This window comes from Pelophylax lessonae (assembly GCF_965119305.1).
Source record: "Pelophylax lessonae genome assembly, chromosome: 4".
Lineage (NCBI taxonomy): Eukaryota > Metazoa > Chordata > Amphibia > Anura > Ranidae > Pelophylax > Pelophylax lessonae.
The window spans coordinates 273,505,785-273,523,821 of NC_138771.1; the positions used below are offsets into that span (position 1 = coordinate 273,505,785).

The following is an 18,037-nucleotide window of genomic DNA, read 5'->3' on the forward strand; positions in this document are numbered from 1 at the left end:
ATACGATAACATGCACCGCACAGGGATGCCACTTACGAAAACAGGATAATTGACAACCGATTGAGGAATTATTCAATTTGCCGGTGACAAACGTGTCAACCGGTGGGCATAACCCCTATATAATCAAAGGTGAATACATTTTAAATCAGAGGTATTATTCAAGATGGGTTTAAGGATTAGGGGTAAATGAGTAGAAAGACCTCAAATGACGAAAGATACTGTACATGATGTACAAAAAGGGTCCCCAATAATAAAGCACACGGTGAATAAGGAAAGAAGAGAAAGGAGAAAAGGAAATGTAATGGAAATGGGGAGATGGGTGAGAGAAACATGAAAAAGAGACAAAGTGATATCAAGGCTCCCCAGACCCAGCCCCCCGTGTCCCCCCAGCCCTCAGCCAGGATATGGAAATTACAGAAGTTAAGTGTCAGTGAGGGTAAAGTATTGCCACGGTCCCCATTTGTTCTGGAAGAGGCCCTCCCGAATATATAGGGTAGCTCCATGTCCCTGAGTTCATTAACTTTGAAAAACCAAAGAGACCTTGTGGGTGGAACAGCTGGTCTCCAGCAGAGGGGTATACAGGCCTTGGCTGCATTTAAAAGCTGAACAGTCAGAGATGCCTTATATTTTTTGATGAGCCTTTGGGTTAGATGGAGTGGGCATGCCGCAGGGTCGTCCACTAAGTCTACATTGGTTAGATGTTTGATGGTGTCAGTCACTGCTCGCCAGAATGGTTTAATTTGCGGACATTCCCAAAGAGGATCCAAACCTATTCCTTAAGAAGATCTAAACCTAGTCTCTAAAATCTTATACAACCTTTAACATAAATGTCATGAAGAACATAAACATTTAACGTCTTTTAAAAAACTCATATCCACCTTTTTTTTTTTTTTTTTGCAGCTTTAATTAGGATAATATTTGACCGATACTACCATGAAGGTCCTTAATTGGGTACTTCCTGTTATAGGAAAACATGCTCTCTCCCTGTCTCCCAATATCTCTACTGCATTGTCACCATGTCACAGGCACTTCCAGTGTGGAAATTCGAAGTGGCTGTGACCATGTTAATTGCACAAGCATGTTCTGCCACTGTCGCAACAGGAAGTCCATCTGAGCAAAAATATAGTAGCAAAAAAAAGGTGAAAACATATATTTGCAAAAAGAAAAAACCTTAGCGCCAGTTTGATATACAGTGGGTACGGAAAGTATTCAGACCCCCTTAAATTTTTCACTCTTTGTTATATTGCAGCCATTTGCTAAAATCATTTAAGTTCATTCTTCTTCCTCATGAATGTACACATAGCACCCCATACTGACAGAAAAACACAGAATTGTTGACATTGTTGCAGATTTATTAAAAAAGAAAAACTGAAATATCACATGGTCCTAAGTATTCAGACCCTTTGCTCAGTATTTAGTAGAAGCCCCCTTTTGATCTAATACAGCCAGGAGTCTTTTTGGGAAAGATGCAACAAGTCTTTCCCACCTGGATTTGGGGATCCTCTGCCATTCCTCCTTGCAGATCCTCTCCAGTTCTGTCAGGTTGTATGGTAAACGTTGGTGGACAGCCATTTTTAGGTCTCTCCAGAGATGCTCAATTGGGTTTAAGTCAGGGCTCTGGCTGGGCCATTCAAGAACAGTCACAGAGTTGTTGTGAAGCCACTCCTTCGTTATTTTACCTGTGTGCTTAGGGTCATTGTCTTGTTGGAAGGTAAACCTTCGGCCCAGTCTGAGGTCCAGAGCACTCTGGAGAAGGTTTTTGTCCAGGATATCCCTGTACTTGGCCGCATTCATCTTTCCCTCGATTGCAACCAGTCGTCCTGTCCCTGCAGCTGAAAAACACCCCCACAGCATGATGCTGCCACCACCATGCTTCACTGTTGGGACTGTATTGGACAGGTGATGAGCAGTGCCTGGTTTTCTACACACATACCGCTTAGAATTAAGGCCAAAAAGTTCTATTTTGGTCTCATCAGACCAGAGAATCTTATTTCTCACCATCTTGGAGTCCTTCAGGTGTTTTTTAGCAAACTCCATGCAGGCTTTCTTGTGTCTTACACTGAGGAGAGGCTTCCGTCGGGCCTCTCTGCCATAAAGCCCCGACTGGTGGAGGGCTGCAGTGATGGTTGACTTTCTACAACTTTCTCCCATCTCCTGACTGCATCTCTGGAGCTCAGCCACAGTGATCTTTGGGTTCTTCTTTACCTCTCTCACCAAGGCTCTTCTCCCTCGATAGCTCAGTTTGGCCAAACGGCCAGCTCTAGGAAGGGTTCTGGTCTTCCCAAACGTCTTCCATTTGAGGATTATGGAGGCAACTGTGCTCTTAGGAACTTTAAGTGCAGCAGAAATCTTTTTGTAACCTTGGCCAGATCTGTGCCTTGCCACAAGTCTGTCTCAGAGCTCTTCAGGCAGTTCCTTTGACCTCATGATTCTCATTTGCTCTGACATGCATTGTGATCTGGAAGGTCTTATATAGACAGGTGTGTGGCTTTCCTAATCAAGTCCAATCAGTATAATCAAACACAGCTGGACTCAAATGAAGGTGTAGAACCATCTCAAGGATGATCAGAAGAAATGGAAAGCACCTGAGTTAAATATATGAGTGTCACAGCAAAGGGTCTGAATACTTAGGACCATGTGATATTTCAGTTTTTCTTTTTTAATAAATCTGCAACAATGTCAACAATTCTGTGTTTTTCTGTCAGTATGGGGTGCTATGTGTACATTCATGAGGAAGAAGAATGAACTTAAATGATTTTAGCAAATGGCTGCAATATAACAAAGAGTGAAAAATTTAAGGGGGTCTGAATACTTTCCGTACCCACTGTATACAGCGCTTTAGAACACTAAATGTGCAGTAAAGGTTTAGACCTACTTTAATTCTGCTGCATGGTAGGAATGTCTAGATTACAAGACTGGCTGACCAGAATGATAGATATCTTGAAAAGCAACATTGTTCTTATTTTTTCAAGTGTGCATTTATCTTTTACCAAATTGAAGTGATTGTAAAACCATATTTTTTTTAACAACAAAACATGTCATACTGACCTGCTCCTTTCAATGGCTTTGCACAGAGCAGCCCCAATCCTCCTCCTTCTCTGGGGTCCCCTGAAGGGGCTCCTGACTCCTCCCCCCTGCCAAGTGCCCATCATAGTAAGTCACTTGCTTTAGAGGGACTTGTGCAGGTTTGCTTTTGAGCTAGCTAAGTGTGTCCATAGATACTCAAAGAACGGCTCAGGCCTGCATTCCCTCCTTGCAAGCTGTGATTGACAGCGGCAGGAGACAATATCTGCCCCTGCTGTCTCTGAGGCTGTTAGGAGGTTAAGAGCCGAGAGAGCAACTGCTCTCATGCACAGCGCTGGATCGAGATCTGGCTTAGGTAACTATAAGGAGGGGGCTGGGGGGGGGGGGGGAGAGCTGCACTCAGGTTTTTTTTAACCTTAAAAGAGAAGTATGGGTCTCCTTTTCTTTAGCTTCATCCTAATCCCTGTGAGGTGCTAATGCATAAAAATCTTTCCAGCCCTCAGGGAAGTGCACCCTTTCTGTTAAAATCAAGGTGAATACCTGTGGGAGGGACTACAGTCTTCTGTGGATTCTTATGCTGGCAATCTTGTTGGGATTCACCATCTTTCCTTCTCCTCTGACTTCTCCTCTGACTGATGTCCTCTCTGGGTTGTCTGCTTTCTCCCTTTGTCTCACACAGCCCAAAACTCTAATCGATTTTCTTACAGACAGCCTCTATCTGCATACTGTGTGGCTGCTTGCTATTCTGCAGTTCTGACCTTGGAAGTTACCAAATAAAAACGACTGTGCAGCATAGCAGCCAGCTACAAAGTTTGTTAATAGACATACCTCCAAACTTTTGAACTTCGCAATGAGGGACACTGAAAGAGAAACAAAACCTGCGGCAAATTGTGGGTGTGGCCAATTGCTTAGCAGTGGGAGGGGCTTAAGTGATAGGGTAAACAAAACCCAGACTTCCTAGTACTCATAAAATATGCTTTGATTGCTCAGCCTACCTTAAAGAAGAACTTCATTAAAATAGTCAGAGACTGCATAGCAACCAGCAACTGTTGAGACAATGAAGACTCTGGTGAGAAGTATATAATGTACAGTATTGTGTATATAGTGCAGGAGAGTGTAATGTACAAAATGCAGGAGACAGGAGTATGTAATGTACAGAATGCAGGAGACAGGAGTATGTAATGTACAGAGTACATGGGACAGGAGTGTGTAATGTACAGAATGCAGGAGACAGGAGTATGTAATGTATAGAATGCAGGAGACAGGAGTATGTAATGTACAGAATGCAGGAGACAGGAGTATGTAATGTACAGAATGCAGGGGTCGGACTCTGTACCATCCACCCCCCCAGCTCTATACACCCCAAATGCCCACCCAGCTCCATACACCCCCCCCCCATCCACCCCAAATGCCCCCAGCAGCTCTATCCACCTCAAATGCCCACCCTAGCTCCATGCACCCCAAATGCCCACCCTAGCACTATCTATCCCAAACACCCATCCAACCTCCAAACACTCCAAATGCCCACCCCAGCTCCATCCACCCCCCCATCCAGCTCCATTCACCCCATATGCCCACCCCAGCTCCATCCACCCCAAATGCCCCCAGCTCCATCCAACCCAAATGCCCCCTTTTGGGGGGCGCAAACAGAAAAATATAATAGGCATTGCTTTGCGGCAAAAAATGCTGTTAAAAATTGCGTGACTTTGAGGTCACAAAAGTGTGAAAGGGGCCTTCAGTAATCAAGGTAGAGTGTGTCCCCTTCAATGCAGAGTGACCAGCATGCCGTGCCCCCCTTCAATGCAGAATGGTCAGCGTGCCCCCTTTCAATGCAGAATGGCCAGCGTGCCCCCTTTCAATGCAGAATGACCAGCGTGCCCCCTTTCAATGCAGAATGACCAGCGTGCCCCCTTTCAATGCAGAATGACCAGCATGCCCCCTTTCAATACAGAATGACCAGCGTGCCCCCTTTCAATACAGAATGACCAGTGAGCCCCCTTTCAATGCAGAATGACCAGCATGCCGTGCCCCCTTTCAATGCAGAGAGACCAGCGTGCCCCCTTTCAATGCAGAAAGGTGGGGCACAGAGAGACCTCAGGATGGGATGGGTGGTGCACAGAGAGACCTCAGGATGGGATGGGTGGTGCACAGAGAGACCTCAGGATGGGATGGGGGGTGCACAGAGAGACCTCAGGATGGGAGGTGCACAGAGAGACCACGGGATGGGTGGTGCACAGAGAGACCTCAGGATGGGATGGGTGGTGCACAGAGAGACCTCAGGATGGGATGGGTGGTGCACAGAGAGACCTCAGGATGGGATGGGTGGTGCACAGAGAGACCTCAGGATGGGATGGGTGGTGCACAGAGAGACCTCAGGATGGGATGGGTGGTGCACAGAGAGACCTCAGGATGGGATGGAGGGTGCACAGAGAGACCTCAGGATGGGAAGGGTGGTGCACAGAGAGACCTCAGGATGGGAGGTGCACAGAGAGACCTCAGGATGAGATTTGATGGGGGGGGGGGGTTCACTGAGATACCTTAGGATGAGGTGGGGGGGTGCACAGAGACCTCAGGATGGGGGGGGAACAGAAAAACCTCAAGATGGGATGGGATGGGGGGTGGACAGAGACCCCAGGATTTGGGGGGATGTGGACAGAGACCTCAGAGTGTGTGTGTGTGTGGGGGGGGGGGGGATTTGTACAGAGAGACCGCAGGATGGGGGGGGGTGGACAGAGTGACCTCAGGATGGGGGGAGGGGTGTGTACAGAGGCTAAGACCTTAGGATGAGTGGGGATGGACAGAGAGCTCAGGATTCAAGTTACAGGCTTTTGGTCAGTGTCAGTGTGCAGAAGAGGAGATTCAGACTGATGATCAGTATGTAAAGAGAGGGGGTGCAAGCTTCTGGCTAGTTTATGGAGAGAAGGATTGGAAATTCAGACTGCTCATCAATGAATAAAGAAGACAGTGAGGGGATACACTCAGGCTTCTGGTCAGTTGTTTGTAGGGAGAAGAAGAGTTTAGACTGTTCATTGGTGAAAAGAGAAGAGAGGGGTGCACTGCAGGCTTCTGTCCTATGAATGGAGGAGATTCAGACTGCCGACTAGTGCACATAGAAAAGAGGAGTGACAGTGCAGCTGAGCTCCGACTGTCAGGGCTGTAGCAGGGAGCTGAGGAGGAGTTTAACTGCATCACACTCACTGTTACTTGTGTTGAGAAAAGCCAGAGGGAGAGATCACACATCAGGTCGGTCTCCATCTTCCTTCCTTGAGAGTACACGCCTCCCCTGGCTTACACGAGCTTCCTGGAGTGGGCGGGGCTTAGTGGCAAAGCTCAGGGCATTGTGCAGGCTTCCAATAGCGAGGGAGTGGGCGGAAATACGGCAAAGCCGTGGACACCGATGTGTAAACATAGTCTACTAGCGGGCGGGGCCATGCTAATGCTAAGGGAGGACGGATGCAGGTTTAAGTGGCTGCGGGACACAGCCTGAATCAGCGGGACACTGTTAGAAATGCGAGTGTAACGCTCCTGCATTTTTATTGTAAGCTGGATTTGCAGCTGCAGAATCTCCACTCAGTAGTCATGTAGAGATGTGTTGGAATACCAGATCCAACTCTCCAGACTCATCACTGTGGGCCTGTCTGCTTCAGCATACAGATATACACACACTCAATAAGATGTTCCTGGAGTGATAGGATGTATATGATAGTATGGAAGTGATGTGCTGAAGGGACAGGTGTGAGCAGTGACAGTAATGGTAAGCACTTGATAGTAATGTTCAGGAGAGTAGTAGATGGTAATAGGTAGAATGCAGATAGGTTAGTAATCATGTATGGTAACAGGTGGTAAGGACAGCAGATGACATAGACAGGATAGACTAACCCAGTGCAAGGATAGATGGTAGTATACTCAAGAGCCAGCAATCTATGTAACAGTGCAGATGGTAGAATTAGTATGCATAGATAGTAACAGTCCTTAATGTGCAGAAGATGATAGTGTAAGTTAGTTATGGAGGATTCCCCTGTGGGGTACTTATCACTAGTAAGGTTTAGTAAGTAGAGGGGTCCAGTAGTGAGGGAGTGATCCGGTAGCGAGATACGGGATCAGTTGCGAGGTTCCGGTCTGTTCCAGGTAAAGGCAAATAGCTGGAGGTTCCGACAGCAAGACAAGGCTTGTGAGCATGTAGACACACATTGAACGAACAACGTGAGAGAGAACGCTGGTGATTGAAATAGCCGCTCAGCGGCGCTCAGCGATGACGTCATCCGTCTTAAAGGTGTATGCGTTCCACCTAACTAGAAAGGTGGGACGCAATGTTTTGAAAGGAAAATGGTAAATAAGGGTACCAAAGGTACCAGAATCTTACAGCGAGACAGTCCCGCGGAATCCGGGACTGTTGGGAGGTATGTATGATAGAGGCTGTCTATAAGAGAATTGATCAGAGCCGTGTAAGAGGAGGGAGGGAGGGGTAGAGGAGCTGTGCTGCCTATGCTCAGACTGTGCAAAGAGTATGAATATGAGGAGCCCAACGGGCACTGCATCCATGAAACTGAAATCTGGGGGGGGGGGGGATTGGGGGATAGCTCTCCCCAACACCTCCTTCTATATCCAGCCATGTCTTTACCGCTTATGTATTTTCCACTATGCACAGGAATAGCACAGTGCCTGAACTTGTTTACTGTTTAGGTGTGTGCCTGTTTAGTAGGTTTCGCCACATCTCCCAGTGGAGGAGGGACAGAAAAAGTTGGTGGATTGCTGAAGTTGTAACCACCCCATCTATACTTTCTAACAGCAAATGGACAATCACAGGGACCTACATGATAGATGTGTCCCTGCTGGAAATAACAGCTGGCTTATGATTATGGTATTATTGGTTAATTATGTAGCCTATCCCATACTTCTCCTTTCTTGCAGAGAATTAGGGTAAAAATAAACCCTTCAGCCATTAGAACTACTTTCATTTTTAAAGTGTACCTTCTCTCTTTTACAGCCAAGGAGACTGTCATTTTAGCCTCAGTTTGATCTGCAGTTGCCATGGTGCTACACATGTGATCAGCAATGACAAGAGCCTTTTTATGGCTTAACAGTTGAGAGCTAACATAAACACACTAGAAACTGTAATAGTTGTCCTTTATGGCATTCCATGAATGTAACTGTATATGGTGACTGTTAAATTGATAGGTTTAGTTCCGCTTCAAGTCTTAGATCTCACACACTAAATGACACCCAAAATTGTATGAGTGTAGTACAAATCCTTGTTATCTGAAAAAATATATATTAATGACACACCAAGCCTAATATTAAAAAAAAAAAAAAAGAACTATCCGGGTTGCCTGTAGCAACCTATCCACTTCTTGTTTTTTTACGGTATAAACCCCAAGCTATAGCATGAAATAGCATGTGTAACTGCCTGCCCAAATGGTCAACCCCGATGAGGGTAGCCTAATAAACACGGTCCGATATATGCAACACTACTATTTGGGTGTCCCCAGTAATAAAGCGGCAACCATAAATCCTTACGTAAACCTTAAAGTGCTCTGTGCCTTTAAGTCAATAAACAATCGTAAAGTGCTACGTGAGTACAAAATATCAAAAAAGTGCTCTATGTCTTTAAGTGGCTTTGCTGTAAACACTAAATATACAAGTCCATGTGTATAAGAAAGTCCATATTGTTTAAAAAAAAAAATAGTAGAAAATAATAAACCGTGCTCAGTGCTTCTAATCCAGCTTCCTTGTGAAAGACACTCTGTGCTCCCCTCCTATGTTTCCACACTCACCAGAAGCATAAAAAGTGTAAACGTCACATGTATGAATGCCACTGGTGATTTTCGATCTGTCCCCGCGGTCCTCCTGAGGTTGAAACAGGCACCTCTTGGTATTACTCCATTATGCATGCATGTATTGGGAGATAGAAATCACACAATCTTCCATAGCGTAATTCAGTTTATTAAAATGTGCATAAAACATTAAATATTACTCAAATCGTACATAGGTTTGCATTACACAAACATGTATCACACCTTATGGTGTCCCTATAGTCGACTCCTCCTCTGCATTCCAGAGGCCTGAAAAGCATAAGCGGAAGTGACGTCAGCAAGCCCCACCCAGCTCGTTTTGTCACAATGACGTCGGTCAACTCCTGGATTGTATATAGTCAGATTAGAATATACTGTAAATGGGAAATGATGATTGGTGGTTATAGCGAAGAAGAGAGTTCACGTTTTACATGGATGCCAAGCGGAAAACTGGTTTTCTAGTCTTGGATAGAGTGGGGAAAGATTAGAACTCCTGTCAGATTTTTACTGCTATCCAGAACTCAGTTGGAGAGATTTACAGCCTTACTTCCTTTCCTGCTAACGTCTGTTTGACCAGACAGGAAGTGAAAGAAAATCTGCAACAGGGACACAGAAATATCAATTGGACAGGGGTTCTACCCATCCCTACTCTGCTAAAGAAAAACATTTTTACATCTGTCTGAGATGTTGAGAATGTTTCCCTCACTTCCTGTCTGCTAAATATTTGTAAGCAGGACAGGAAGTGAAGGGAAATTTCTTACAGAAACCCAGATAGCATTAGAAAATCTGATTGACATTGTAACGTTTCCCCATTCTACCCAAAGTCTAGCCATGCATGTTTAAAGGCCCGTACACACGAGTGGAAATTCGGCCGGGAATTTTCATCCGACGACCGATCTGCCGATTTTCGGCTTGTTAGTATGATGCTTCCGACAACCGACTCTGACTTTTCGGCCGAAAAAATCCTGGTGTGCAGGCTATAAAATTTTTGTTGACCGTCAAAACACGGCCGATTTTCATCTCATTAGTACAGATTTCGATAGGGAAAAATCTTATGAGCAAGACTGGGCATGCTCAGAGATGAAAGAACATATACAAAGCAATCCAACACATGACATCACTTCTGAAGTAGAATTCTGTCGTACGGGAAAATTTGTGTGCAGTCTAGAGCACATTCCAACCAACAGACACCACTCTGGACAAAAGACGGACGACCGGTCGGCGGAAATTTGTTGTGTGTGTACGAGGCTTAAGATTTTGACTTTTTTTTACCCTGTGGTCACTTTTCTTCTGACAATTCTCGACCCGCCTCCTTTTGATTTTTTTTTTTCAATTGAAGTTTGTGAAGCTGGGTAATGCTGTAGGGCCACCCGCAGCATGGCCAGCTTAAAAAACAAAGGTTTTTGGGCTGGAAATACAGTTTAATTTAGGTTTAGTTTGAATATACTTTCATTTTTTGAAAAGTGGAATTATGCCAACGTGTTTTTAATGAAAATATTAAAAAATGTTGATGCTTGTGCACTGAATATGTCAACTGAAAACTATTTATAGTCAAGGCCATGGCTATACTTCAGTTCCTGCTTTGATGTTATGTTTGTTTGATTTAAGGCTGTCTATTTAAACCACATAGTGTTATTTTTCATTAAGTTTATAGATTGGGAGGGAAGGTTTTTACTCCCTGACAGACCACAGTCAACAAAGTAATGCCAAGTGTTTTATCTTTATGCTGTGCTAAGAAATGCTAGAGGAGATCTGGAGAGCTTGTAGTGCAGCACCTTGCTAGTATTGCCCTCTAGTGGTCAAAAAGTAAATTTATGCTATTTTAATTTTAATTGTGGGTATATACTAGTAGTAGGTGTACTTGTAACACAATACTGCTTGAATTGGAAGAATAAGCTGCATCTCTCTAAACATATCCCTGACAAATAAACAATCAGAACAAATAAAATAGAACACAGTGCTCAACTGTGTTTTATTTTAAAGGCCCCTTGCACATGTGAATGCCTAACTTCAGTGAATTCTTTCTGCCAATTTGGTGCACCCAAGAGGCAGGGGAGGGCTGGCAGCCTTAGGCCTGGGGGGCAAGTCCAGTCAAGTGGCCCATTGAACCACCGAATAAACTCACCATCCATGCCCACCTTGTTTTAAAACGGATATTGATGTTATATAGTAAGACAAATTTGATACAATGTGGTATCATAATTTTATTTTAATAGCAACAAAGGAGGTTTAACAAAAAAACTCTCCACCATACCCTCCACACCGATCCATACATCCGTGCACCATACTCTCCACACCTATCCATATATCTGTGCACCATACTCTCCACACCTATCCATATATCTGTGCACCATACTCTCCACACCTATCCATATATCTGTGCACCATACTCTCCACCATACCCTCCACACCGATCCATACATCCGTGCACCATACTCTCCACACCTATCCATATATCTGTGCACCATACTCTCCACACCTATCCATATATCTGTGCACCATACTCTCCACACCTATCCATATATCTGTGCACCATACTCTCCACCATACCCTCCACACCGATCCATAAATCCGTGCACCATACTCTCCACCATACTCTCCACACCGATCAATACATCCGTGCACCATACTCTCCATCATACCCTCCAAACCGATCAATACATCCGTGCACCATACCCTCCACAACGATCCATACATCCGTGCACCATATTCTCCACACCGATCCATACATCCATGCACCATACTCTCCACACTGATCCATACACCCGTGCACCATACTCTCCACCATACAATCCACACCGATCCATACACCATACTCTCGACACCAATCCATACATCCATGCATCATACTCTCCCTCATACCCTCCACACTGATCCATACATCCGTGCACCATACTCTCCACCATACCCTCCACACTGATCCATACATCCGTGTACCATACTCTCCACCATACCCTCCACACTGATCCATACATCCAATCCATATACCTTCGTGGGGTGCACTGCACAGATGTTCTATGCAGCCCACCAGCTGAAATCAATGACAGGCGGCAGCCTGCATGGAACTCCAAACACCTCCCAGAATGTACTGTACATCTGTGAGCCCAATGTACAGATCAGAACGCAGACAGACTGGTGTTCTCATCTGTGCAATGAACCTCCATAGATGTACATTTCCTTGGAGGTGCTCTGAGATCTGTACACAGAGCTGCCGGTCATTGATTCTCTAGCTTTGGAATGTATGGCCAGCATGTTCACCAAACAAGGAATTTGTCTTCAGGCAGGCGTGGAATGACAACTCATGGGGCCCCCGGGCAATAGGAGATCATGAGCCCCCAGGTTTAAAGATGGCTGCTAATATGATGCAACATTAATGCATTAGGCCTACGTGGAAGGGCATGAAGCTCATGAACGTGCAGACAGGCAGAAGACTTAAAGCTGGTGACCCAATGAAGAAATGAGGTCAGTGCCACCTTACCAGCATCATGGGCCCCTGGGAAAAGTACTGCCCTGGGAAACTTAGCAGGGAGATGGTGACCTGTAGTGTGCATAGTGCATTGCGGCACACAGTGGGTGTAGATAAATTATGCCACATTTTGGATTTTTTTATTTTATTTTTACAATTATTTTTTTCCATTTTTATTTTTTCATTTTAATTTAATGATTTTATACTTTATTTTTCAAAACGCTGGTGGGTGCAGGGAGCTTTGGTGAGATAACAGGGGGCTAAACAGATCCCTGAAGTCTCACATTTGATGCAAAGAAAGGGACTAAGGACACATGCTAAGGAGGGTATGCTGGTGGGTATTGTGTGCAGGAGAGGAGCGTGGAGGGTATGACAATGGGCAGTATGTACAGGAGAGAATTGTGGAGGGATGACAGTGGGTGGTATGTACAGGAGAGGATTGTGGAGTGTATGACAGTGGGCAGTATGTACAGGAGAGGAGTGTGGAGGGTATGACAGTGAGCGGTATGTACAGGAGAGGAGTTTGGAGGGGATGACAGTGGGTGGTATGTACAGGAGAGGAGTGTGGAGGGTATGACAGTGGGCGGTATGTACAGGAGAGGAGTGTGGAGGGTATGACAGTGGGCGGTATGTACAGGAGAGGAGTGTGGAGGGTATGACAGTGGGCGGTATGTACAGGAGAGGAGTGTGGAGGGTATGACAGTGGGTGGTATGTACAGGAGAGGAGTGTGGAGGGTATGACAGTGGGCGGTATGTACAGGAGAGGAGTGTGGAGGGTATGACAGTGGGTGGTATGTACAGGAGAGGAGTGTGGAGGATATGACAGTGGGTGGTATGTACAGGAGAGGAGTTTGGAGGGTATGACAGTGGGCGGTATGTACAGGAGAGGAGTGTGGAGGGTATGACAGTGGGTGGTATGTACAGGAGAGGAGTTTGGAGGGTATGACAGTGGGCGGTATGTACAGGAGAGGAGTGTGGAGGGTATGACAGTGGGCGGTATGTACAGGAGAGGAGTGTGGAGGGTATGACAGTAGGGCTTTCCGATCAGGTCCACCTGTCAGTTTTTCAGGCGGACCTAATCGGACACTCCATATACCCCTATGGAGCAGTGGATGTCAGTGGTGACATGTCCGCTGACACCCGCTGCTATCCGATCCTGTCCATGAAATCCTATTTTCCATCCGTCTGGAGGATTGGATATGATGAAGATGGACAGGCAGTCCATTATCATCCAATCTCCCATAGAGGATAGCAGGGATCTGACAGGTCCGTCTCTGCACAGTGAGCAGAGACTGACCTGTCATTCGCTTGCTTGGCAGGGATCAACGGATCAATCCCTGCTGAGCAAAACAGAGTCCGCTGGACAAAATGCCCGTGTGGAAGGACCTATAGAGTGTTTAGTTAGGTGGTGAGTTATTGATTGTACAGAGTTTGGTTGATACAGGGTTAAAAAGGATGGTCATAAATTAAATTCACATTAAGGGCTCTTTCACACGGTCCGCCTCCTTAGGCGGATCTGTGCTGCTCAGTGGGGATCGATCCGATGATCCCCGCTGAGCCGGCGGATGACAGCTCCATCTCCGCTTGCAGTGCGGAGAGAGGTGTCACAGCTCCCGCTGCTCTCTATGGGGGATAAGATGAGAGCGGACCGCCTGTCCACTCTCATCCGATCCGATCCCTGAACGGATGGAAAAATAGGGTTTCCATCCATCCAGATTTCACGGACAGGATCGGACACGGATGGCAGCGGATGTCAGCGGAGGTGTCTCCGCTGACATCCGCTGCCCCATAGAGCTGCATGGAGGATCCGATCAGATCCGCCTAAAAAACTGACAGGCGGATCTGATCGGATCGCTCGTGTGAAAGAGCCCTTACTGGACATAGTAATTGGAGTTTGTTGGTATAGATAGGGCTGTGTGTCAGTTTGGGAAATGTCTGTCAACTCTGGGGGGGGGCTGCTATCTTAGACACATACATACACACATACTCACACACACACACACACATACATACACACATACACATATACACACATACATACATAGACACATACTCACACATACATACACACACACACACACTCTCTTCTACAGTACTTCTTACTTAGGACCCTTCACTGCAAAACAAATCCTCCTAGCAGAAACGTTGCAGCTTACCTCCAGACTTCTAGAATAAACTCAGCTGACCTCTCTCCCTTCCTGCAGTGTGTGCTCCGCCTCCCGATCCTCTTATTGCACGGCACTGATGATCAGAAGGGGGGACAGAGATCAGAGTGCAGGAGGACACTTCGGGGGAAGGGGGACTGGGGGAGAGACAGAAACCAGGAATGGAGCTTCTAACTACATACATCACCGGCCAGTGTATGTAGTTAAAAGCAACGAATGCTGCTGTTCCCACAGTGGCAATGGCAAGTAAGCTAAAGCTCCCATTGTAAGCACATACCTCTTCTTCTTCTCTTCTGCAGCTACCCGAGTCCCGACAGTGGAAGATGGAGGGAGGAGCCAGAGGCAGGTGGAGCCAGTAATCGGCGCGGAGGAAGATCCGCTTTGCATGATAGGTCCTCTCCACTCTGCCTCGCCTTCCTCCTCTGGAGACCGTTCGTGACGTCACTGGTTGCTAGACGCCAAGCGGCTGGTGATCTAGCAACCAGGTCTCCGGGCGGCCATACCAGTCACAATAAATGCATACTGATCCTGAACTTTAAGGAAGAAACTGAGCGGCCTTTTCTGGGGGGGATCAGATCGGCCCAGGGGGAAATTGCCACCTTGCCCCCTGGCCCAGCCCGCCCCTGCCAAGAGGTACAGGTGCAGCATCCAGCGCCACTGCCTACAGCCTGTCAAAATCTGCAGCAGGTTGTGGCTGGATGGTGCTGAATGCGTTACTGAGTAGTAACTGTGTTCAGGCCCCCAATGCCTTCAGTTATAAAGACCTGTATTCAGGGCATTAGTCCCTGAATGCATAAGGTCCTAAACATGGGTACCACTCAGTACAGCATTCAGCCCCATCCATCTAAAACCTGCCATAGACTTTTCCAGGCTGAAGGCAGAAGGACTGGACACTGCTCCTGTCCCTCCCAGACATGCTAAAACACAAGGAGAGACAGACTGCAGCTAAATGGCCCCATTTGCAAGTTGCCTTATACTTGTATGGGCAATAATCTAATGCTTGTGGACTTTAGAAATAGTGTATGTAAAAAGTCTGTAATTAGTTAAAGTTGTTAGTGTTTTTAAAATATCTCTACATCCCCAACTATTCTTAACTGGTATTGGTACCCATTCATTTTGTCCTATCAAACACTAACCCCTTTTACTGTAAAAAGATCAAAAGTGATATTCACATATCCAATCAGGCATATTGAAATTTACATATTTTTCTCATATATAAATACTTTCCACCCAGAATTATCTACAAGATTGTAACATTTACATTCATGATATTCTTTTAAAATTGAGTTCCATTTTATTTATCTGGGGGAATTTATTCCAAAGAAACAAAGTCCAGTTGATGGACCACACCTGCCGACACCTACCTGATAATAAATGTATATTTTATATGTGGATTTACAATAAAATGAATGTAAAATATTTTAAACCTGGTGTTTGGTGAGATAAAATGAATGGGTACCAATAAAGTCCTAATTAGGTAGTATTTATTTTTATACATATAGTTTGTGTATATGAAGGTACATACCTGGGGGTACCCCCATGCTCCCTGTATAGATCTCTCCTTTATTCAGTTTAGCGTTACTAAATTTCCATTGTTCAGTCTAAGACCACTATTTTTTTCTCCTGCATTTTTCATCTACAGATTATCTGAAGAATCTTTCAGAAGAATCATCAGACTACAGTGACACACAAGGTAATCTTGATGAAATATGAAGTGCATTTTTGTAATAGGTTAAATTAGAAGCCTGCTCCTATCTTGTGGGAAGACAAGAGCATCTCTTCCTCTGTGACAGCTATTTAAGGCTTGAAGAAAAGCCGTTTTTTTTTTTTTTTTGTTATTATACAACAGAGGTGTTGTTTGCATGTTGTTAGGGACCAACTGGCAGCTTCCGGTGATCCTTTTTTAATGCATTCCTTATGAATAAAAAATAAAGCCACCTAAGTGGAATCACAGTTTCATACTATATAGCAGAATTAAGTTTGTTTTTAATCCTAGCCACCAGGAAAGGATAACTTTGACACTGTTTAGATTAGATTCTAATGTATCTGCTTGATTAAAAAAAAAAAAAAACGCCTAGATATGGAGATATTTTTTATGCCTCTTGATTTCTGGTAGGAGTTCATAACCTTTTAACTTCCTTGTTCTTTAGCTGCACTGAGTGTCGTGACTGAGGTTGCTAATCATGCCAATGACATCTTGAAGCAAGGGGTAGGTGGTGCCACAAATGTGTATCAATGTAATTTTGGATAAAACAATTGATCCATTACCCTGACAATAACAAAGAAACATTGTACACCTGTATATTGTGACCGCAAATCAAAATCTATTGTACCAGCAAATAACACATATTTCTATTTGACTTGAAATAAAAATAAATGCAATCTCATTTGATAATATCCCATTCAACGTAATTTGGAATTTTTTCTGCATTTTATTTAAAACAACATCCCACCAGTTCAGATTCAAATTAACAATTCTTACTGTCAGATTGGAACATGTGTGATGATTTTTGAGTGCTAGAGGTTGCTGCCCCTTTTGCTATTGTACTGGACCCTGTGGTATGTTCATATTGCTGCTACTCCACTCCACCCAAAGCTGAAATTCTGAAACCTGCTTCTCTTATGTTCTGTCTTTAAATGTGGTATGTTTATTTTGCTCAACCATTCGTAGACTGTTGTCATTGCAATGCTTTATTGTCTCACCTTTTAACTTATGCTGTTATCTCTCCTCTTGTAAATCTGTTTCTGAAGTGAATATGTTGCTCTGTTGAGCCAGCCATTCTTTATTAACTCCTGATTAGTTGATTGGAAAGCACCCACCCCCACCTCTAACAGTATATAACTAAGCATCACTTGGGGAAAGCACGTTTGCAAAGGGGGCACATTTGCTGTTGGGGCTCATTCTCAAAGTGGGGCTATTTCTATAAGTGGGAGCACTTCTGACTCTGCACTTCAGCGAATGCACAAAGTGAATGAACACTGGAAAGGCTGAGATAAACACCACACAGACTGCAGGTGATCTTGTTTACCCCTTCAGTGCTTTCTTCTTGTAACATGCACTCTCTACCACTCCTTCTGACAATCGTGTCCTCTATCCTTAAAATCTCTCTCCTTCACCCCTCTTCTCCACCCTACAGCTTATATATATCACCCTCACTTCTATCCTCTCCTTATTACTGTACTCACCATCTCTTGATATTTCTAAATCCACACGCACACAAAACCTCCAGGACACTGGGGCATGCCCCATCATATAAATCACACTCATATTACATCCCTCACATTTTTGCTTCTCCTAACCTCTGGAGACATATCCCCAAACCCTTGGCCTTCATCATTTACCTGTGCTCAACACACCTATTACCCTGCACCCTCTGGCTGCAGCTGCAATCAGCACAATTTAGTTCCCATCTCTCTTCTTCCCAAGACCAGACTCCCTTTCTATTGCGCCCTTTGGAATGCACGCTCTGTCTGTAATAAACTCACCTCTCTCCATGACCTTTTTATCGCTAACTCATTTAATCTACTCGCCATCACCGAAACCTGGCTTCATGAATCCAACACTGCGTCTTCTGCTGCCCTATCCCAAG

General features: G+C 45.0%; 1 protein-coding gene across 1 annotated transcript in view; it reads left to right on the plus strand.

Annotated features, from left to right (window-relative positions):
* FGD6 (FYVE, RhoGEF and PH domain containing 6) overlaps positions 1 to 18,037 on the plus strand; it is a 189,724-nt gene that overhangs the window by 144,056 nt on the left and 27,631 nt on the right. Inside the window, exons 9-10 of the mRNA XM_082254731.1 lie at positions 16,090 to 16,140; positions 16,598 to 16,656. Coding sequence (XP_082110857.1) covers positions 16,090 to 16,140; positions 16,598 to 16,656 — 110 coding nt within the window. The remainder of the gene's footprint in view (positions 1 to 16,089; positions 16,141 to 16,597; positions 16,657 to 18,037) is intronic.